Source organism: Perognathus longimembris, chromosome 13 (genome assembly GCF_023159225.1).
Source record: "Perognathus longimembris pacificus isolate PPM17 chromosome 13, ASM2315922v1, whole genome shotgun sequence".
Taxonomy (NCBI): Eukaryota; Metazoa; Chordata; class Mammalia; order Rodentia; family Heteromyidae; genus Perognathus; species Perognathus longimembris.
Genome location: NC_063173.1, coordinates 63,089,371 through 63,112,602, shown reverse-complemented (window position 1 = coordinate 63,112,602; position 23,232 = coordinate 63,089,371). Strand labels below are relative to the sequence as shown.

Here is a 23,232-nt window from a genome sequence, read left to right as displayed (position 1 = left end):
TTTCTAACATTAGGATGCCTAAAGCTATATATACATTTTTTTTTTTTTTTTTTTGCTAGTCCTGGGTCTTGAACTCAACCTGGGCACTGTTCCTGAGCTTCTTTTGCCCAAGGCTAGTACTTTACCACTTGAGCCACAGCGCCACTTCCAGCTTTTTCTGCTTATGTAATATTGAGGAATTGAACCCAGGCTTCATGCATGCCAGGCAAGCAATCTACCACTAAGCCACATTCCTAGCCCAGCTAATTCTTGATTAAAAAACAAAACAAACAAAACAACATGGTAAGGTGTTTTTATTTTTATTTTTTTGCCTGCAAGGCAGAGAGCCCTCTGTCTAGAAATGTGTTTTTAGTGAGGGAGAACTGTTGTGCACAGAATCCTGGGCTTGTTGTTGCCCTTGTGGAGAGTGACACATTGTCATCACATGGTGCTTCACCTCCTGCAGAGTGTCTCCATACACCTAGGATGGAGCTGTTGCATGGAATTGCGCTAGGTTGTCTGAAACCTTTCGTTATAGGGTCTCTGACCAAGATTCTCCTATCTCTGCCTCCTGAGTATCTGAGCTTACCAGTATGTAGTCTTGACTGCTCCTTACGTAATTACCGTCTCTTTGTGTGGAATCAAACCTTGATATTTTCTTATCTATTGTTGTTGTTGTTATTATTTTTGCCAGTTCTGGAGCTTGAACTCAGGCCTGGGCACTGTCCCTGAGCTTTTTGTGCTCTACCACTTGAGCCACAGCGCCATTTCTAGCCTTTTCTGTTTATGTGGTACTGAAGACTTGAACCCAGGACTTCATGCATGCTAGGCAAGCACTCTACCACTAAGCCACATTCCCAGCTCCTGTTGTTGTTGTTGCTATTATTATTATTGTATTAAGAATGGAGCCCAGGCCTTGCATGGCAAGTGCTCTATTCTGAGCCATCTTCCAGCCCATCTTATTGATTGTTTGGATGTCAGATTAATTTTCCTGAACTGTTAGAAACTGAACAGGTTCCCATGTGTCCAAAACAAAGGCTTGCACACCAACTGTGGGACCTCCAGCAAGGTACAATGTGCGGTCTTACCCACCAGTGTCCTTGAAGCTTGCTGAGGTGCAGCTGGCCCTGTAGTGCTTGCTCCCTAATCCAGAAAATTCTGAGTCCTGTTTCATGAGCAAGTGTGCAGCAGGAGATAAGTACTCCCTGAGTAGGGAGTGTCCTGAGAGGCTGTGCTGCTGAGTGGACAGATAAGCTGGAGGTAGCAGTGCTGCATTTAGGCCCTGTAAAGCTGAGGATACAGTCAGGGCCCATGTTTGGGGCTCTGCAGCACGGGGGACCTGACAGGGCTACTTCTGCCACATTCTGATGCTGGGAGAGCTGCAGATGCACCCCCTAGAAGTGTAACTTGCTTGAGAGAGTGTCTCAATGTCCACTTCACTGGAGCTTTCAAAACATGATGGACACATGTTACACAGACTTGTCTGTGCACACAGTCCTAAACTTACTTGCGGGCTTTAGGTCCAGCTGCAATGCTAATCCAGGTGAAGTTAAACAACAGGGGGTTTGGTCTGAGTGCTAACACCAGATGCACCTGCAGGCATTGTGGAAGGATGGGAAGTTTAGCAGAAATCGATGTTCCACATAGTGAAAGTGGTGGTTCTGTAACTAGTGATTCTTTTTTTCTGTTCTTTGCACGGTAGAGAGTTCTGGAACTTCATTGCATGTTATATAAGTGGACCTGCCAGAATTTTTTATGTTGGGTTTCATAAAGAAGACAGTTGGAAATACATGGTAGTTATTGTACTTTTATTATCTGTGTCAGTGAAAGTCAGTGTCAGGTGTATACTGTTACGGGCTGATATTTTATTATAGAAAACCTTTAGCAGCAGTATTTGGAGTGTTTTCCAGTTTCAAAGTAGTGGTACAAAAGTACAACTACAAAATGGTGGTGTAACAACCCATGTGAGGCACACTGCTTCCCCTGAAGGCACTGGGCTACTGAGTGGCTCTAGGCCAGAGGCTGCTTGCTAAATCTTTCCTTCTTTCCTTGGTCTCTCTTCCTGCATTAAAAAAAAAAGAGGCTGGGGGCTGGGGATATGGCCTAGTGGCAAGAGTGCCTGCTTCATATACATGAGGCCCTGGGTTCGATTCCCCAGCACCACATATACAGAAAACGGCCAGAAGTGGCACTGTGGCTCAAGTGGCAGAGTGCTAGCCTTGAGCGGGAAGAAGCCAGGGACAGTGCTCAGGCCCTGAGTCCAAGGCCCAGGACTGGCCAAAAAAAAAAAAGAAGAGGCTGAGCCAGACACTATAGGACTTCACTCCTCTCCTTAGCTAGGATTCTCGTGGTAAGTTCTCAGTGTGAGTCCTACCATGGACAGATGCTTTTTTAGAGTCGTTAAATAATGCATTTGTTTTCTCTCTCTCTTTCAGGCAAAAGTAAAGAAGCAGAAATAAAGAGGATAAATAAAGAACTGGCAAATATTAGGTCAAAATTTAAAGGTAAGTTCCACAGTGGGTCCTGTTGTAAATTTTACAGGAAGTACCTCCCACGCCCCTAAGTTGAATTCTCAATAGAGTTACTATCATGGCTGTCAATAATTGAACCCTGTGAAGAATCAATCCATTGGCATTCCCAGGTTGTGGGAATAGCTTGTGTCAATTGTTTGGGTTGTGTGTCTCTTGGCATAGGTCCTGTTTTTTTTTTGTCGGTCTTGGGTCTTGAACTCTGGGCCTGGGCGCTGTCCCTGAGCTCTTCAGCTCAAGGCTAGCATTCTACTACTTGAGCCACAGCACCACTTCGGGTTTTCTGAGTGGTTTATTGGAGATAAGAGTCTTACGGACTTTCCTGGCTAGGGTGGCTTTGAACTGGGATCCTCAGATCTCAGCATCCTGAGTAGCTAGGATTACAGGCATGAGACACCAGTGCCCAGCTGTTTTTTTTTTTTAAACTTAATTCCCCCCCCCCCCCTCCTTTGGAGATGCGTGCATGTGGCTCATGCCTATAATCCTAGCTACTTAGGGAGCTGAGTTCTGAGGATGGTGGTTTGAAGCCAGCCTGGGCAGGAAAGTATGTGAGACTCTTATCTCCAATTAACCATAAAACGCCTGCAGTAGCCTTGAGCACAAAAATTCAGGGACAGTACCCAGGCCCTGAGTTCAAGCCACAGGGCTTGCATACACAAAAAGTTTTTTTCTTTTTATTTTCTTTCATGGCTTTCCTTTCACCTTCCAATAACCACATATATTATATATGTATATATTATTTATATATAATATATATTACATAAGTATATAAAATTATATATCATGTATGTAAGGGTTGCTGAAAGGAAACTCCCATGCAGTTCAAGGGAAGAGGGTTTATTGAGAGCGGGAGAGAGTAAACCTCTAGCCGCAGAAGATGGAGTTGGATGGAGCAAGAGAGATTATAGTGGGAGGAGAGAGATTGTATGGGGGAGGTGTGTGGGCACTGCAAAAGCAGAGATGGCCTCAGAGTCTAGAGGACCTCCCATTGCCCCCATACATGCCAGTTGCCTGGGTTACAGGTACTAGGCTGGGACTTGTAGGGTACATGGGGAGAGAGCCAAGAAGGGGGCATTTCTTCAGGCAGACCTGTATAAAATACATAATGTATATAGTATACATATATGTGCATGGATATATTATATATATTTTGTGCCTGTTCTTTTTTTTGGCCAGCCCTGGGGCTTGGCACTCAAGGCCTGAGCACTGTCCCTGGCTTCTTTTTGCTCAAGGCTAGCACTCGACCTCTTGAGCCACAGCACCACATCTGGCCTTTTCTGTTTATGTGGTATTGAATTGAATCCAGGGCTTTGTGCATGCCAGGCAAGCACTCTACCACTAAGCCATGTTCCCAGCCCTATTATTATTTTAAAGTAGTTGTACAGAGAGATTTTAATTCAGAATATCAATTTATGAGTACAGTGCATCTTGAACAATGTTACCTCTTCCATCCTTCTCCCCCATCTGTCCCAACCCTACCCATCCTCTCAAGTTACCCAGTTCCATTTTCACAATGTATGTACATTGAACATTATAACTACTTCTACCTACTCTTTTTTTTTTTTTTTTTTTTTTTTGCCAGTCCTGGGCCTTGGACTCATGGCCTGAGCACTGTCCCTGGCTTCTTTTTGCTCAAGGCTAGCAGCACTCTGCCACTTGAGCCACAGCACCCCTTCTAGCCATTCTCTATATACATGGTGCTGGGGAATCGAACCTAGGGCTTCATGTATACGAGGCAAGCACTCTTGCCACTAGGCCATATTCCCAGCCCCTTTTACCTACTCTTTCTCTCTCATCTGCCCCTTCCTCTGCACCTCCCCTACTCCCAATAACCTCATATTTCAGCCTTATTTTGTTAAACTGTGAGTTGGTTCTTCAAAGGAGTTAAACTATTGTAAACCTCCCTTGTGTGTACCATATATTAACAATATGTTTATAGTTTATGTATACAGACATATACACACATACATGTCCCTGTGTATGCCCTGGTATAGGTCTTGGTCTTCCCTTGGATTGGAACCTCACTGCTCAACAGCTTGTAGAGGTGGGTGGACATTAAATACTTGGAATGCCCTGCCTGAGGCCACTAGTTTCTTGAAGTGTTAGGAAGGAATTGCAGCACTTCCAGGAAGGTCAGGTGTTTCCAGCTCTGCCAGCTAGTTATACCTTCTCCAGGTGGCCGCCTGTCAGCAAGGTGCGTGCCTTTGCTGAGCATGCGCACTTTGAAGCATTGTATAGCATGGCTTTAGTTTCCAGTCTTCAGGACATTTGGGAAAGCCCAATTAATTCTTTTGTTTTTTTTCTTCTTGCTAGTCCTGGGCCTTGGACTCAGGGCCTGAGCACTGTCCCTGAGCTTCTTTCTGCTCAAGGCTAGCACTCTACCTCTTGAGCCACAGAGCTACTTCTGCCTTTTCCTGTTTATGTGGTGCCGAGGAATTGAACCCATGGCTTCATGCATGCAAGGCCAGCACTCTACCACTAGGCCATATCCCCAGCCCCCCAATTAATCCTTTATGCCTTTAGGTTTTTGGCTTATTTTTGCAGTTTTGGTGTCTGGCTCAAGTTCCTGAGTACACTTTAGCCAAGAGACTACCTGCAATTGCCCAGAAACCATGAGTACAAGAGGGTCCTGTTATTGGAGCCAGACCTGAGCGGGTGTGGGGTCAGCAGCAGTCAGCCCTGTGGACTCCTAGAACCTCCCAAGATGGGTGCTTTTTGGGGGGGCTTGAGAGTGAATATATTTTTTTAAAAACTTACTTGTAAGTTTTATTTATTTTACTGTTATTATAAAGGTGATGTACAGCGGGATTGCAATTAATTACATGAATCAGGTAATAAGTACATTTCCTTTCATATAGTGTCTTCCCTTCCTCCACTCTCTCCCAGGCCCTCCCTCCCATCTCTACTACCCACAAGTTGTGTAGTAATTCACTTTCATTAGTGTCCTGTGAGAATGAATATCTTGTATGATCACCTGCTGCAAAAACTAGTGGAATTTGAGTTACTAGTTGACATAGTACCTGTTGAACTCTAGGGACAGTAGTGAGTTTTGATACTTTAAAACTGGGCCCTGGGATGCTCTGGAAAGCCTGTGTTTGGGAGGTCCTGCATCTCCTATTGTACCAGTAGCACCAAGTCCCAACTCTGCGCCCTGCTCTGATTTGCCTAGTCAAAGTGCTTATTCCTCTGCATCTCTCTGCAGAATACTCATTTGGGTTCTGGGGAGGCAGACCCTGTGGTGGCGTTACAGTGTCAAATAATGACTGGAGAGTTATGCCAGGGTCACATAGGAAGTGAGGAAGCTGAACTTGGGAAAGGCAGGAGGTCTGAAGTGGAAATACTGATTTGACAGTGACAACAGGAGCAGGTGTGTGTGAGAGTGTGTGTGTGTGTGTGTGTGTGTGTGTGTGTGTGTTGCCAGAGCTAAGGAGGCAGCTCACACAAAGCCACCTACCAGCTATCATGCTTCTGGTAGCTTTAGGCCCTCCTCAAACAGGAGCTGTGTCTGTTACTCTAGAGAGTTACATGAGAGTTGCATAAGAATGTACATCTTTATTACTTGATACAGGTGAGTGCCTAATACATTTTAGTTAGTATGATTATTATTGTTACTTTTCTAGCCAAATGCTGGTGGCTCATGCATTTTATTCTAGTTATTCAGGAGATTGAGATCCAAGCATCAAGGTTTGAGGTCATCCTGTCCAGACAAATCTGAGAGACCTTTTTTTTTCCAGGTGGGGCTTAAACTCAGGGCCTTGAGCTTTTTCACTCAAGACTAGTGCTCTTAACATTTGAGCCACAGTTCCACTTTTGGCTTTTTGTGGTTGACAAATTAGAAGAGTCTCATGGACTTTCCTGCCTGGGCTGGCCTAGATATGATTTGTGGTCTTCAGATCTCAGCCTCCTGAGTAGCTACATTTACAGATGTGAACCACCAGTACCCAGCTTTGAGAGACTCTCATGTCTGGGTAAGTAGCAAGAAGATAGAACTGGAGATGTAGCTCAAGTGGTAGAGTGAAGAAGGCAAATAAGAGTTGAGGTCTGAGTTCAAGCCCTGGTGCTGGCATGAACGTACACGTATGTGTACATGCACGTGCACATGTGTGCCGGGCTTCGCTCTACCCCCCCATCCACGTGGGAGGGTGTCCTGGGCTTGTCTGTCTCTTCCGTGTGGGGTCCATCCTCGCTTTCTCATGTCCCCTGGCCAGTTGGGATTAATCGCGGAAGCGGGGTCCCAATGTAGCCTCAGTTCGCGTGTGGTTGCGAGACCCCATGCCCGTCAGCCCAAGGAAAGACACGGGTGTGTGGGAGTCCCGGAGAAAGCCTCTGGGGTGTTCTGATTTATTCAAATGAGGAGCCAATAGATATACCCCCAAAGGCGGGCACAGGAGAGGGGCCACTGGTTGGCCACAAGGGCTGTCCCTCAAGTGATGTCAGGGGACTTCCTTTATGGGCGGAGACCACAGGCCCCTAAGGACTGGGTTCTGGGGTCCCCGGCCATCAGACATGTGCTCGTGTCCAGGGGTGGGGGGCTTCTCTTCCTGTTGAAGGCGGAAGAGGACGGGCTAAAGCCAGCTGTCCCTCGTAAAGGCACAGCTGTCCCCAACACATGTGTATGCACAAACACAGACATACACATACACACACAGATTTGCCAGTCCAGGGGCATGAATTCTGGGTCTGGTCACTATCCATGAGATTTTGTACTCAAGGCTAGTACTGCTCTACCACTTGAACCACAGCTGCACTTCCTGCTTTTTGTGGTTAATTGGAGGTAAGAGTCTCATGGACTTTCCTGCCTGGGCTGGCCTTGAAGGTGATCCTCAGATCTCAGTCTCCTGAATAGCTAGGATTACAGGTGTGAACCACTGATGCCCAGCTTATATTTTGTCTTTTAAAATAGGAAATACTAAGCCAGGCACCAGTGGCTGACCCTGTAATCCTAGCTATTCAGGAGGCTGAGATCTGAGGATCGCAGTTCAAAGCCAACCTAGGCAGGAAAGTCTGTGAGACTCTTATCTCCAGTTTTAACCACCAGAAAACGAAGTGGTGCTGTGGCTCAAGTGGTAGAGAACTAGCCTTGAGCTGAAGAGCTGAAGAGCTCAGGGATAGCGCCCAGGCCCAGAGTTCAAGCCCTAGGACTGAACCTCCCCCCGCGCCCCCAAAAAAAGAACTGCCAAGTGCAGAGCATCATAGCTATAATCCTAGTTACATAGGAAGCTGAGATATGAGGATCACAATTCTAAGCTCAAATAGATGAAACTGCGGGGCAGACAAAGCCATGAGACTCTTTAACCTTCAGTTAACTAGCAAAAAACTGGAAGTAGAGATGGGGCTCAAGTGGTAGCGCAGAGCCATAGCCAAGAAGCTGATTTGAAGCCCCAGTACTGATACAGAAAAGAAAATTAGAAAGTACTACATTATTTTTTCTCCTTTAGAGATACTCTAACCTTGATTTTATCATTCTCTTTAAAGACAATGGGCTATCATATATTTCTATTAGTGGTCTATTTTTGAGTACATTTCTTTAGTGTTAAATAGGCATTATATGTTCTCATTGTGCAATCAGTCTGTCACTGTTCTGTCTCTAGATCTTTTTTCTTTTTTTTAAATTGAGTTTAAGTAACTACATATATTTCACAGTACACATTTTAACCTACACAATGATGAAAATCATTCTACTCTATAAAGTTTACAAACTTTAACAATAAAACTATTTCTTCCAGATTGGGTGATAAGTACATTTCTTTCCTTTTGTTTAGTATCATTTGTTCCCTCGTTCTCTCTCATTCCCTCCCTTCCATCACCGCCCTTGAATTGCTTAGTTCACTTTCATCAATGTCCCATGTATCTGATGGGCCCCTATGCTGTTTTTTTTTTGATTGGTCGTGGAACTTGAACTCCGGCCCTGAGTTCTTCAGCTCAAGGCTAGCGCTCTATACCACTTGGGCCATACTGCCCCTTCCTCTGCTGTATTTTGTTACCCGCTTTCCACTCATTCTGTGCCCTCCTCCCACCTTCCCACAGATGTGCTTGTGCATACCCCATATATGAGGTGAAGAATATAGAGTCTAGACCTTTTTTCATCTCGACAAATTAAAACTCTGTCCCCACTAAACATTGGGCTGGTCATGCCCTACTCTACCTCTGTGGTATCTCATTCTATAATTTTGTTTTTTATTGTTTGGAGATAGGTTCTCACCATGTAGCTCAGGTTGGCTTAGAACTCATTAGTCTCTCAAAGTGCTGAAACTAGAGGTGTGTACCACCACATCCAGGTTCTTTTTTGTATACATACATACCACATTGTACTTAACCATTCTTCCACAGGTGGACACTCAGGTGAACATGGATATTCAAGTATCTGAAATTCTAATTTCAATTTTTTTGGGGGGCTAATATACTGAAATAGAATTGCTGGATCATATGGTAATTTTTTTTTTTTTTCCCCCTGGGGCTTGACCTCAGGGCCTGGGTTCTGGCTGTTCACATTAGCCCAGCTCTCACCTCTCTGCCCATTGCTCTTTGCTCTTTCGCTTCCGCTTCCCTGGAGTAGGCAAGTTTCTGCAGGAACACGACGTGAGCTGTGCTGTGCCATGGTTGCCATAGGCAGGTGAACTGGACCAGTTGGAAGATGCATTGCTAGAGGTCAGGGGATCCATTTCTGTGCTTGCCCTGCTGCTGCTTCTGCCCTCCCAGGGCACTGGCAGGAAGTAGTGGGGCCAGGGATAAGGAGGACAGGTTTTATGGGTGGTAAGTGAAGACAGATGAGGTCCTGTATTGTTTGGTCTTTTTTTTTTTTTTTTTTTGCCAGTCCTGGGGCTTGAACTCAGGGCCTGAGCACTGTCCCTGGCTTCCTTTTGCTCTAGGCTAGCACTCTGCGCCTCGAGCCACAGTGCTACTTCTGGCTTTTTCTGTTTATGTGGTCCCGAGGAATTGAACCCAGGACTTCATGTGTGCTAGGCAAGCACTCTACCACTAAGCCCCATTCCCAGTCCCTTGTTTGGCCTTTTAAATTGCATGTTAATTTATTGCCGAAAAGGAGGAAACCTTTCCCAGGATTTCCAAAAGGTAGCTTCCAGTCAGCTGACCTGTGATCCACTGTTGTGAGGTGTTTCCTTCTTCCCTCCCTCCCTCCCCCTTCTCTTATTTTGCTGGTCCTGAGGCTTGAGCTCTGGGCCTAGACGCTGTCCCTAGGCTCCCTTTGCTCAAGGCTAAACCTACAATTTGAGCCACATTGCTACTTGTGACTTTTTCTGTGATTTAATTGGAGATCAGAGTCTCACAGACTTGCCTGCCCAGGCTAGCTTCCAACTGTGATCATCAGATCTCAGCCTCTTGAGTGGCTAGGATTATAGGTGTGAGCCACTGCCACCTGGCTTGGGTTTTTCTTTGTATAGACCCTCCTGAGAAGTTGACAGGTCCTCCATAGAGGCAGGTAGTGGGGTGGGTGGGATGGCTGGTCTCCCATGTCACCACAGGGCTGGAGATCAGCTCAGGAGTGCTCCTGTGAGCACTTGTCAGGCAGTACTGTGTGGCTCTTTGTTACTCGTGGAGTTTTGTATTCTGCTGATTACTGTTTTGAACTTCTTTGTGGTAATCCTGAGGGAGATGTTCAGTCATGTTGCAATTACAGTAAAGATAGAATTTCTAAGGTGTTTTTTTGTGTGTGGTTTTTATGACACGGTGATTTGTCATAGAAGTGTTCTGAGGTAGAAGATAATTTAGAGTATGTATGCCTGCTGAAATTACTAAGCTTATCTAAAAGATTAACTTGATGGGTCAGGGTGAGGCTTCTAGCTTCTTTGCCTACTGTGATCTTAGAACCACAGCATGTCAGGGAAGCTCTGCAGACTCCACTGGTGTTTGCTGCGGGGTTGAACTGGGAGCAGAGTTCTTGATGTCAGAGTCCACTGTCAAGAGTGGAGCCTCAAAAAAGAAGATAACCAACCCTGGGTTGGAAGAGTCATTTTGCTGGTAGAGTGCTGTCAGGGAGTGAAAGTATCAGGTACTGAGTTTGAGTACTAGTCTTGGACCTACTAGAAAGGGAAGAGTGAAGCCACATTTCTGGATTCTGGTACGTACCATGTAGATTAGAAGTGCTGTCCTTGTTCTACTCGAAGTCTGTAGCCATGTGTGGCACAGGCTCCACACCTCTCTGGGAGGCCCACTTGCTGTTGCATTACTGTTCATTTGTCTGCCTTTCCTACCCTGCTCACCTGGAATAAACCTTTCTTCACTTTCTGTATAGGTGACAAAGCTTTGGATGGCTATAGTAAAAAAAAGTACGTGTGCAAGTTGCTCTTCATCTTTCTCCTTGGCCATGACATTGACTTTGGACACATGGAGGCTGTGAACCTGCTGAGTTCAAACAGATACACGGAAAAGCAGATTGTGAGTATGGTCCAGGGAGGGCTGTGTGCCCAGGGCACTGCTTTCAGACTCTCCTCCCTCCTGTCCTATGCTGGGCACCAGCCCTGTTGGCAGGGACAGCGTCTATCTGTCTTATCTGTCTTAGGTCAGCTGTAAGGAGGGTCTTTCTCTGCGTGGGGTTCTGATGGGTACCCTTTCTTCTACTGTTGCTCCCCACCCTGTATTGGGTATTTAACTCAGGGCCTTGTGCATGCTAGGTAAGCACACTACCTCTTGAGCCATATCCCTAGCTTTTCTTTTTTTTTTTAAATTTTAATTTACTTTATTGTTGTTTTAGAGGTGATTACAGTGGAGTTACATTTACATATGTCAGGTAATAAGTGCATTTCTTTTCACACAGTGTTGTCTGTTCCCTCATTTTCTCCCATTCCCTCTTGTTCATTTATTTATTTATTTTTTTGCCAGTCCTGGGGTTTGGTACTCAGCGCCTGAGCACTGTCCCTGGGTTCTTTGCTCAAGGCTATTGTTCTGCCACTTGAGCCACAGCACCACTTCTGGCTTTTTCTATATATGTGGTGCTGAGGAATCGAACTCAGGGCTTCATGCATGCTAAGGCAAGCAGTCTACCACTAGGCCACATTCCTAGCCCCTCCCTCCTGTTTTTGTTTTTGAGATAGTTTTATTAACTTTCCACAGATTGGCCTAGAACTCTAAATCCCCTTGGTCTGCCATTCTGAGTAGCTAGAGTACAGGCATGTACCTCTTCCCTCACCTCCTTTTCTTTTTACACATCCAAACAGATGGGTATATACTTTGATCCTTCCTTTGTGCCTGTTGTTGCCCACATAGGTCATCTTCAACCTCTCCATTTCCACAGTCTTTTTTTTTTTGGCCAGTCCTGGGGCCTGGACTCAGGGCCTGAGCACTGTCCCTGGCTTCCTTTTGCTCAAGGCTAGCACTCTGCCACTTGAGCCACAGCGCCCCTTCTGGCCGTTTTCTGTATATGTGGTGCTGGGGAATCGAACCCAGGGCCTCATGTATACGAGGCAAGCTAGCTCTCTTGCCACTAGGCCATATCCCCAGCCCCATCCACAGTCTTGTTAATGAATGCTGTGTGGCAAGTAAGTTTGCCCTGTGGTCCTTTGTGTGGCTCTGTGTCTGAAGGAGGCTCCGCATCAACAGAATCAGGAGTTGGAGCTGCAGAGGAGGCGATCCTCCCCATAAACACTGCACCATGGTATACAGGCACACGAGCATCTGTGGCGTTTGGTAGTCATGAGGGTCCTAGAACCAGTGCCCTGAGGACACCGAGATCTTTCCTTAATAAGAACTTAGGAGTGAGCCAGAAGATGTGGCACATGCCTGTAATCCCAGCTTCATGGAAGACATAGGCAGTAGGGTTGTGAGTTCTAGCCCATCCTTGACAGAGTTAATGAGACTGCATTTCAAAAACAACATGTGGGCTGGGAATGCGGCTTAGTGGTAGAGTGCTTCCTCAGCACCACATAAACGGAAAAAGCTGGAAGTGGCTCTGTGGCTCAAGAGGTAGAGTGCTAGCCTTGAGCATAAAGAAGCCAGGGACAGTGCTCGGGTCCTGAGTCCAAGCCCCAGGACTGGCAAAAAAGTAAAAAAAAAAAAAAAAAAAAAAAATGCAAGCGTGACCATGATTCAAACATGCCCCCATAAGTTATGGTTCATATAGTAAGTGGCAAAGTACTTGTTTAGCAAGTGAGAAGTCCTGAGCTCATTTCCTAGTTCTTCACTAAAGGAAGGAAGGAAAGGAAAGATAAGAAAGGAAGGAAAAAATGAAAAATGAAAGAATTTAGTATCCTGTGCCAAGCAATATACTGGAAGACCCTTGAGAACAATGACTAAAAGTGGATGTAGGCTTGCTATTGCCCAACTGTAGCAATATCGTGGCTAGATGCTGGTGGTTCACACCTGTACTCAGGAGGCTGAGATCTGAGGTTCATGGTTTGAAGCCAGCCCAGGCAGGAAAGTCTGTGAGACAGACCCTTACCTCCAGTGAATCACCAAAAAAAGCTATAAGTAGAGCTGTGGCTCAAGTGGTAGAGTGCTAGTCTTGAGCAAAAAAAGCTCAGGGATAGCACCCAGTCTCTGAGTTCAAGCCCTAGAACTGGCACAAGAGAAACAAAAAATCCAGTTTTGGCCAGGCTCTGATGGCTCATGCCTATAATCCTAGCTACTCAGGAGGCTGAGATCTGTGAATCCCGGTTCAAAGCCAGCCTAGGTAGGAAAGGCCATGAGATTCTTATCTTCAATTAAGGATCAAAAAGCTGAGTGGAGCCTGGGCTCAAGTTTTGGAGCACTAGCTCTGAGCAAAAAACCCTAAGGACAGTGCCCAGGCCCCGAGTTTAAGCTCCAGGACAGACAGACAGACAGACACACACACACAGAGATATACACAGACACAGACAGACAGACAGACACACACACACACAGATATACACAGACACAGACAGACAGACAGACACACACACACACACTGGCTGAGGCCAGGGTTCTGTATTGATGAGGTCAGTGTTCTGTATTGATTTAAGCTATAAGACAGACAGATGGACACACACACAGACACGCACACACGGTGTGGCTGAGGCCAGAGTTCTGTATTGATTTAAGCTCCAGGACAGCCCCAGCCAGCGTTCCCGTTCCCCCCCCCCCCCCCACACACACAGTGTGGCCAAGGCCAGGACCCCATATCAGCTCTTTGAAGGAGAGTACAGGTGTGTGGAGCTGAGGCTAAGGGGCAGTGAGTGGAGGAGTGGGGCGGGGGGAGGGGCTGTGTACACAGTGGGAGGCAGCTGATGCTGAATGGAGGGGAGGGGGCTCCCTAGGGACCTTTATATTGGACACCATGGAAAACAGGCCATGATTTAATTGGGAAGTCTGTGGTCAGAGATATCTTGAGAAGATTGCTGTGTCCTGTGAAGGGAAGGTATGGCCTTTGTGGTTGTATATGAAGAAGGGGTAACAGGACGATGACACAGGACTGCGGTCTGGTTAGGTAGAGGTGTGGCTGAGGACACAGGTTGAGAGAGGAGTGGATAGCAGTCAAGTCGAGTTTCTGAAGTGAGTTTATTAATGAGTAATGCCAGGGTTGGCCCTTTGGCTCATGGTCCCTTTCTCCCTGATTTGAAGATAGTGTGCCCTCCAAACAATCAGATGCCTGACCCACATCCTCTGAAGACTATGTGTACCCTAGAAGGAATGCTGAGGCAGGGCGGGGTTGTAGCAACTATGTCTGTCTAGAGCTACTGTGCTCCCCAGAGTGAAGAATGAGCTCTTGGGACAGGTCTCACCTGTTCCGTGGGGATGGTGGTGGAGGTCTCACCTGTTCCGTGGGGATGGTGGTGGAGGTCTCACTGCATTCTGTGGGGATGGTGGTGGAGGTCTCACCTGTTCCGTGGGGATGGTGGTGGAGGTCTCACTGCATTCTGTGGGGATGGTGGTGGAGGTCTCACTGCACTCTGTGGGGATGGTGGTGGAGGTCTCACCTGTTCTGTGGGGGTGGTGATGGAGGTCTCATCATGTACTGTGGGGTTAGTGACAGAGGTTTGCAAAAGCTCGCTTGATGTGTTACGTACTAGTGCAGTTGTCATGAGCTTTTTGTCTCCTGCCCTCTTGAAACACAGGGCTACCTATTCATCTCCGTGTTGGTGAATTCTAACAGTGAATTGATCCGATTAATCAACAACGCCATAAAAAATGACCTGGCCAGCCGCAACCCTACCTTCATGGGCTTGGCCCTGCATTGCATCGCCAACGTGGGCAGCCGGGAGATGGCCGAGGCATTTGCTGGAGAGATCCCTAAGACCCTCGTAGCAGGGTATGTATCTGGGTACTGCAGACAGTGTGCTGTGGGCCAACATATCGGTTGTGTAATGGCCGACTCAGGCCCCATCATGGTTGCCTGTTTTCTTTTATGCAACAGGATGTGCAGTAGAGTCTGAGTGAAGGGGAAGTTTAGGGTTCACACTCCCAGTTAGGATTTTCCTTTCTGTGACTCATGAAGCAAACTCAAGGCCTTGTGCTTGCTAGGCAGGCCTTCTACTACCACTTGAGCCATATTTCTAACCCTTTTTGCTCTAGTTATTTTTCAGTAACATCTCAGATTTTTGTCTGAGGCTGACCTCAGACCGAGATCCTTCTGCTTTCAGAGTTACTGCATAGCTGGAATTACAGGCACACATCACCATGCCCAACTTTTCTATTCAGATGGGATCGTGCTCATTTTTTGCCTGGATTGGCCTTAATTCATGATCTTCTCAATTTCTACCTCCCAAATAGCTGAGATTACAGATGTGAGCTATGGTGTCTGACTGGCCAGTAAGTATTAAGGAACAGAAGAAAACCCTGACTCTCATCAGCCATAACCGGACACAGAAGGACTTATACCAAAGGAAGAAGCACGGTTGGCTTTGCAGCATGGCTGGGCTCTGTGTCCCGCCCTTTCCTTTTGGAGAGAAGGCTAAGCCCCAGATCCTGAGGATTCCCAGTTACCTGTCCCCTCATTAATTTGGAGAGTAACTGAGTGGGACTGAGTAGCTGGCTATGGAAGTGTTTGAAATCACCCTAGGTTCTGGGCCTCCTGGCTTGGCAGAGGCAGGAGCAACACCTGCCTGGCTAGGACATTTTGTTGAGTTGGACGCCTGACCCTTAGATATGCTTAGCTGTGCCTCCAGTAGGATTCAGAGGGGCACAGGGTGGCTCTCATTGAACTGGGCAGGCTGAGGCCACTGATGGAAGGTGGATGCAGCTCTCAGACACATGGTCAGAGCTGGAGAGAAAGTGCAGCTTAGTGGTAGAAGACTTGCTTAGCATATACAAAATCCTGAGTTTAGTTCTTCATCGTTGCAAAACAAAGCAAAACAGAACAAAAAACCTATTCTCATTTGTTTGTCTCAGCTTGTGGATGCAAGTTAAAGCCCCTACCCCCTCTGGGACATCAGGAACGGGTCAGATGCTGTCCATGCTGTGAGCCTGCCCCCACCCCCTTCCTGTGCCTGCTTCCTCAGCTGGGCCAGGATGAGGTGTGGGGAGTACCGTAGCCTGATGGCATTCCGGAAGTGGGAAGGGTGTTGTTGGAGTAGTGGAGGCCCTTGGCACATGACTGTTGAGAGAATGGGTGAGTGTGTCTGACCTACAGCCAAAAATGCTGTGGGTCTGACACACAGAGCCTGCATGGCCAGGAAAGGTCCGAAAGTTGATGCTATTTGAGGTGAGATGTGGTGGCTTTTGCCTGCAGGCCTGCTGAGCCACTGAACTGTGTGCCCTTTAGTGAGACCCGTGCAGGTGGCATGTTGATGTCCAGCCTTCGTGGCCATCCTGGTGTGCTCTCCCTGGCCATTATACCGTGCGGGGCTCAGAGTGTGCACCACAGTGACTGCTCACCTCTGTCTTCTAGCGACACCATGGACAGCGTGAAGCAGAGCGCGGCCCTGTGCCTGCTGCGCCTCTACAGAACATCGCCCGACCTTGTTCCCATGGGGGACTGGACTTCGCGAGTGGTGCACCTCCTCAACGACCAGCACTTGGTGAGTGCTGTCACTGAAGTGGTCCAGCGAGACTCCGAGGGCGGCAGTGGTGACCGTGCAGGCATGCCTGCCTCCCCAGTGAGGCTGTGCACAGTCTTTCCCCAGGGACACAGTCTGTGCAGACAATCTCAATTTCTCTGCCAGCTGCCTGGGGTGGGGTAATGGAGTTCTGTCATCCTTGCCAAGGCCCTGGCATTAGGGTTCACTGTCATCCTGCTTTATAGACAAGGAGTGGCAGTCTGTGACTTGGTGACTGTGGTTGGAGCATGTCACAGGGTGGGGCTGTCCGGGCTGGGCGGGAATGGGTGGTGGACAGTGCACCTATGGCTTATCTTGAGCAGATACATCAGTTGGTCTGGTGGTGAGAGTGCCAGTTGGCTATTGCCTTTCCCCCCAAGAGAATGTTCAAAGTAAAGATGATTTCGTGTGAATTCAGAGGGAAGCACATGGGGTGCACCTGCTGTGGTGGCGGCCTCCTGAGCTTGCTCCCCTGTGCATGCTGGGGTGGGAGATGGAGCTCTACCAGGCAGAGTCCCTCAGATGGGAGCCGAGCGCTAGGTGGGTAAGAGTCACACCTGCAGGCTGGTGCTCCTGGGGAGGAGACTGCTGGAGGCCGTCGCCAGGTGGACTTGTTGCTGAGAGAGTCTAGCCTCAGAAAGGTAAAATGGCTGCTGAGAAACCAGGTTGGACCAGACCTGAACCAGGTCTTCAGAGGGCCTCCGTGGGTCCTGCAGGGATCTGAGGCTCAGGTCTCAGGGAAATGTGCAGGTGAGGCAGAGCTGCGAGGACCGTGGGCTGTGCACTGCCCACGGCACTTCCTGTGGAGGGCTGCGCTGTGTGCAGCTCTGGCACCTGTCATCAGTCCCACAGTTGCATGGCCACAGCATGCTGGGTGTTTTTCCGAGTGGCAGGGCCTGACCTTAGATGCCCAGCAATCCTCTCAATGGACACTGTGATTCTGGGGTCACAGCTACATGGAGAGACAGAGAGAGACAGAGAGAAAGAACTGGGGCTGGAACTCAGGGCCTTCTACTCTTATTAGGTTTTTTCCACTCACAACTGGCACTCTACTACTTCACCTCCAATTCGGCCTTTTTGCTGATTATTTGGAGATGAGTTTGTCCGATTTGTCTGTCCAGCCAGGCTGGTAGCTAGGATTATACGGGGGAACCACTGGTGCCTGGCAAATAGTTTTGCTTTTGGGTTTTCATATGTGTGACTTAATTGCAGCTACCGTGGCTAGCATACTTTGTTTCAGTAGGTGGAAACTCAGCCTGATGTAAGGAAGGTAGGAGATGACACAAGCAGGCCAGGAAGAGCCTCTAATCTTCTTTCCTACTCTCCCCATGTCGCCCTGCCTCTACAGACCTGCTACCCAGCTTTCCCTGGTCTCAGGTTCTGGGACCTGGGAAGTGAATGAGCCCCCACAGCAGTGTAGGGGCCCAGGGCCACCTTGTACAGGGTGAGAGAGACAGCTGGGGAGGTATCAGGCAAGTGCTGTTGCTGCCCTGGTGGGGAGGGTGGACTAGGCCCGGGCTCTGTGTTGTGTGCTGAGGTGGGCCTGAGGGCCATATGGTGGAGCAGCTGATCTGGAGGGGAGGAGGGCTGACCTGCCCTCTGGGGAAAGGCTGCCAGGAGGGAGGGCAGTGTTCAACTAACTCACTTCCTGCCAGGCTCTGGAGGAGAGGAAAGCCAACCCTAATGGGGAGAAGCTCGATGTCAGGGTGCTTGGAGCCAGGGCAAGTAGCTTCCTGTACAGCTGCAGCCATGCTTACAAGCCTCAGGGTTCTCAAAGTTCTCTGTTGGACACATGAGATCTGTCAGCAAGCATTTGTCCACCGAGAGATGCTCAGGAAAGCACGGTTAGGTCCATTTGCTGAATGTCGCCTTCACATTTCACTAGGAAACTACAGGCCTCCCAGCAGGCCTGCTCTCCACCAGGATCTCAGTGGGAAGGGGAAGCGGGGAGACAGAAGGGCAGTGCCAGTGGATGGATCTTGAGCTGACTGTTCATGCATGTCTTTACAGTCCTAAATATTTTAATTTTTATGTTTCTGAGAAAGCTTGTTTTATTATCTTCGCCGGTCCTAGTTCTTGAACTCAGGGCTTGGGCGCGGTCCCTGAGCTTTTTTGCTCAAGGCCCATGCTTTACTACGTGAGCCACAGTTCCATTCTGGCTATTGGTGGTTAATTGGAGATGAGTCTCACAGACTTTCCTCAAATCTCAGCCTCCTGAGTAGCTAGGATTATTGACGTGAGCACTAGTACCTGGAATACCTTATTTATTTATTTATTTATTTATCTATTTATTTATTTATTTATTTGAGACAGCATCTTCCCCATGTAGCTGAGGCTGTTCTTGCATTTGTAGTCGTCTTGCTTTCATTTCCTGAGTACTGCAGTTACAGGTGTGTGCCTACATGCTCCGCTAGAGAATTGATGAAGTGAAGTTCTTTACTTAACCGAAATCTCTCAAGAGATAGCAGTTACTCCTGGGAGATCGCTGTGCTTCCTGGAGCGTGAGCTGCTCTCACTTGAACCCAGTGCTTTGTGGGTATTCTGTTTTTTTTTTTTTTGGCCAGTCCTGGGGCTTGGACTCAGGGCCTGAGCACTGTCCCTGGCTTCTTTTTGCTCAAAGCTAGCACTCTGCCACTTGAGCCACAGCGCCCCTTCTGGCCGTTTTCTGTATATGTGGTGCTGGGGAATCGAACCCAGGGCCTCATGTATACGAGGCAGGCACTCTTGCCACGAGGCCATATCCCCAGCCCTTTGTGGGTATTCTGTAAGGAAGCTGTCCCAACCAGGCCTGGGTAAACATTCAGGCTTCAGTGCTTCTGGGTTGGGGGTGAGACAAGGCAGAGCTGTGACATAAGGACCTCCATAGTAGATAGAATGACAAGTCAGAGGTGGCTAGAGCAGGTGTCGCAGAGGCTGGCCAGGGACAGGCCCTGAGCTTTATCTGCTATAGCCGTGTGCTTGCTCACCCGTGGGATCTGGGCTTCCCAGTTTCCAGAAAGCAGCCCCCTGAATAGCTAGGATTACGGGCGTGAGCCCACCCGTGCCCGGCACAGCAGCCTGTGTTTTGAAAAGTCTGAGGTCACTGTTGGGGCAGGCTTGGGGGCTTGAGGAGCCGTGAATTCTGTTTGCCCCTCAGCGTTACACTCTCTAGTCAAAGTAAGTACGGTGTTAATGTGTGGTGCTCGAGGCACCCCTGCTGGACTCTCACGGCCTCTTACTGTGTGTTTTTAAGGGTGTGGTGACTGCAGCCACGAGCCTTATCACCACGCTGGCCCAGAAGAATCCTGAGGAGTTCAAGACCTCCGTCTCCCTGGCTGTCTCCAGGTTGAGCAGAGTGAGTGTGGGCAGGGAGGGATGGCAGGGCGGGGTTTTGTCTTGGTTATTTTATTGAATTAATCTATTAGTTTGCTTTCTAGAATGCAGGCTGTTTGACCATTTGGTAAACTCAGGAGTGGAAACTGTCATGGTCAGTCCTTACCTGTCTTTAAACTTTTGTTGGATAACATTCTCTTCCATTCTGTGGGCAGGTCAAAGGAGCGTGAGCCACCTGAGAGCTGAGATTGCAGGTGTGCCCCACTGAGCTTCACTATTTCACTGTCTTCACTGAGTTCTGTCTCTCTAGAGATTATAAACTGATGCAGTCAGATTTGCAGATCTTCGTCTGTGGTTAGTGCTCTCTGCATTCTCCGTATGAAGCCTGCTATTCTGAGGGTTCATCTAGAGGCTGGCCACAGATGGCACTTTTTTTTTTTTTTGCCAGTCCTAGGGCTTGAATTCAGGGCCTGGGCACTGTCCCTGAACTGTTTTTGCTCAAGGCTAGCACTCTACCACTTGAGCACTTGAGCCACAGTTCTTCCAGCTTTTTCTGTTATGTAGTACTGAAGAAACTGAGGGCTTCATGCATGCTAGGCAAGCACTCTACCACTAAGTCACATTCCTAGCCCAAAGAATTAGTTTTTCATTTTATTGGTCTTCTCTGTTATCTTCCCTTCCAGCCTCCCTCCTTCCTCCCCTCCTTCCCTCCCTCCCTCCCTCCCTCCCTCCCTCCCTCCCTCCTTCCCTCCCTCCCTCATAACAAGGACAAATGAGCCATGGCTTCAGCTGCGTAATATGGTTTCCAGCCAGCTCATCTTTTCTCTGTCTCTGTGTCACATGGAAATGTGTACTTGTTTTTCTGCTTCATTTGGCTGTATGCTATTTGGCTTACTATATTTGTCCTGGTAAGTCCTTACTTTGGCAGACAGTGTTGAGGTCTGCTGCCTGCAGGAGGTGTGTCCATACCTGAGATCAGGCTATGTCATGCAGCCTAGGACTGGGCTTATGGATGCCAAAAAATGCTGCACACTTGCACTTTGTAGGGATGGAGGAAGCACTCTGAGCCCCTGGAGCAGGAAGTGCGCTGTGTGCTTGTAGAATGAGCTACTTGTCAGAATATTGGCTCAGGATCTGATGTGCTAAGGAAGATACTGGACAGGGGTGGAGCCAGGACGCTGCCTGGCCCTGGGAGCTCACAGTTGGGTCTCATCCTGGGGGCTTTCGTCAATACTGGCTTCCTGGGTATTCCCCTTCTGAAGGCTTGAGGGGTCTCTTTGGTGTCTTACTAATTTCCTAGCCCACAAAGGAAAGGTCTGCGAGTGTTTGCTGTGGTCTGGGAGCATCTGCAGTGTGCTGAAGAGGCAGCATTTGTGGTAATGCCCTAAGCACTGTCCCCTGACAGGTGGCACCAGAGTGGCCATGGTGTCTCTCTCTGGGAGACAGGAAACAGTGCACATACAGCTGACTCTAGCAACAAGCTGGTGTTCCAGGAAGGCATGCCCCAAGGAACCAGCGTGGCTTTTCAAAGGCTCTAGCAGGGAAATGTGTCTCATCGCTGTGGATTGTCTTACAGATTGTGACATCTGCGTCAACAGATCTTCAGGATTATACTTACTACTTTGTCCCTGCTCCCTGGCTGTCAGTTAAACTTCTGAGGTTGTTGCAGTGCTACCCGCCCCCAGGTAATGTTCCCCGCCACTCAGGGTGTTCCCCATCCCCCCAGGTGCTGGCTCCTGAAAACCCTCTTACTAGAGATGTCCCCAGGCCCTTCCAGGAGGTCCCGCACCCAACTCTCACATGGGAGAGCTTAGCTCTAAGTCTCTAGTTTGTTAGTATGCAAAGTTGATGATGAGTCTTGTCCATGGGTTGATGCTGCCCTGCATCTTGTTGTCATGGAGCTTTTATAAAAAACACAAATCTTCTAAGTTGTGGGTTTCTTTTTCTGTCTTTATTTTTATTTTATTTTTTGCCAGTCCTGGGGCTTGAACTCAGGGCTTGAGCACTGTCCCTGGCTTCCTTTGGCTCAAGGCTAGCACTCTGCCCCTTGAACCACAGCACCACTTCTGGCCTTTTCTATATATGTGGTGCTGAGGAATAGAACCCAGGGCTTCATGTATACAAGGCAAGCGCTCTTGCCACTAGGCCATATTCCCAGCCCTCTTTCTCTGTCTTATTATTGTTGTTACTAATATTTTTGGTGCTGGTCTTGGGGCTTGAGCTCAGGGCCTGGTCACTGTCACTGAGCGTTTTTTGCTCAAGCTTTTATTCTACCACTTTGAGTCAGAGCTCCACTTTTGGCTTTTTTTGGGCAGTTAATCGGAGGTAAGAGTCTCATGGACTTTCCTTAAACTGTGGTCTTCAGATCTCAGCTTCCTGACTAGGATTATAGGCATGAGCCACTAATGTCTGGCTTTTCTGTACTTTTATGCAGTATAGATCTGTATATTTAAAAAACATTCTTTTGGTACTAGGGTTTGAACTCGGGGCCTTGAGTTTGTTAGGCAGGTGCTCTGCCACTTGAGCCACAACCCCAGCTCGTTTTTGTTTCTGTTTTTAGAGTAGAGTCTGGCTTTTCACCTGGCTGGCCTGGACCACAGCCTCTTGTGTAGCTGGGGTGATGGCACCCACCCCTGCAGCTATCTTTTTATTGGTTGAGAAGGGATCTTGTGAGTAGCTGGGATGACAAGTGTGAGTCACTCCTGTCGGATGAGAGCTTGAGAAAAATATATTTAGTGTGATGCAGTATTTTAATGATTACATGAGAAACTTACTACAACACAAGTAATTCAGCTCAGGATGCAAAGGACAGACTTGTGCCTCCCCAAAATGCATATGGTGAAGCACTAATGTGGCTGTATTTGAAGTAAGGAAGAAACTAAAGTTCATGAAATCATAAAGGTGGAACTCTGAAGACAGCCTTTTTTTTTTTTTTTTTGGCCAATCCTGGGGCTTGAACTCAGTGCCTGAGCACTGTCCCTGGCTTCTCTTTGCTCAAGGCTAGCGCTCTGCCACTTGAGTCACAGCGCCACTTCTAGCCTTTTCTGTTTATGTGGTGCTGAGCAATCAAACCCAGGGCTTCATGCATGCTAGGCAAGCACTCTATGGCTGAGCTACATTCCCAGCCCCTGAAGACAGCCTTTTTAAGTTTGATATCTTTATGTTCCTGTTTTATTCTAAGATACATTTGACTTCTAAGGGAAGTATCTAGATATAGAATCTGTTGAAGAATGTGAATTAAAATTTTTTGTCAGCTGAGCACAGCGGCTCACCTCTGAAATTTTAGCTACTTGGGAGGTGGACATTAGAGAAACTGAGGTCAAGGGCCAGCCTGGACAAAAAACTTCATGAGATCCCATCTCAAGGCAAGTACTCTTGCCACTAGGCCATATTCTCTGCCCTCCCATTTCATCGGATAAAAAAATCTGAGCATGGTGGTGTGTGCCTGTCATTCCAGCTATATAGGA

The 23,232-nt window shown here is 48.0% G+C and overlaps 1 protein-coding gene across 3 annotated transcripts in view; it reads left to right on the top strand.

Annotated features, from left to right (window-relative positions):
• Positions 1–23,232, top strand: part of Ap2a2 (adaptor related protein complex 2 subunit alpha 2) — a 72,427-nt gene that overhangs the window by 16,684 nt on the left and 32,511 nt on the right. For all 3 annotated transcript variants that reach the window (XM_048361672.1, XM_048361671.1, XM_048361673.1), the window contains exons 2-7: positions 2,415–2,483; positions 10,759–10,901; positions 14,534–14,727; positions 16,306–16,435; positions 19,686–19,787; positions 21,342–21,450. In XM_048361672.1, coding sequence (XP_048217629.1) covers positions 2,415–2,483; positions 10,759–10,901; positions 14,534–14,727; positions 16,306–16,435; positions 19,686–19,787; positions 21,342–21,450 — 747 coding nt within the window. The remainder of the gene's footprint in view (positions 1–2,414; positions 2,484–10,758; positions 10,902–14,533; positions 14,728–16,305; positions 16,436–19,685; positions 19,788–21,341; positions 21,451–23,232) is intronic.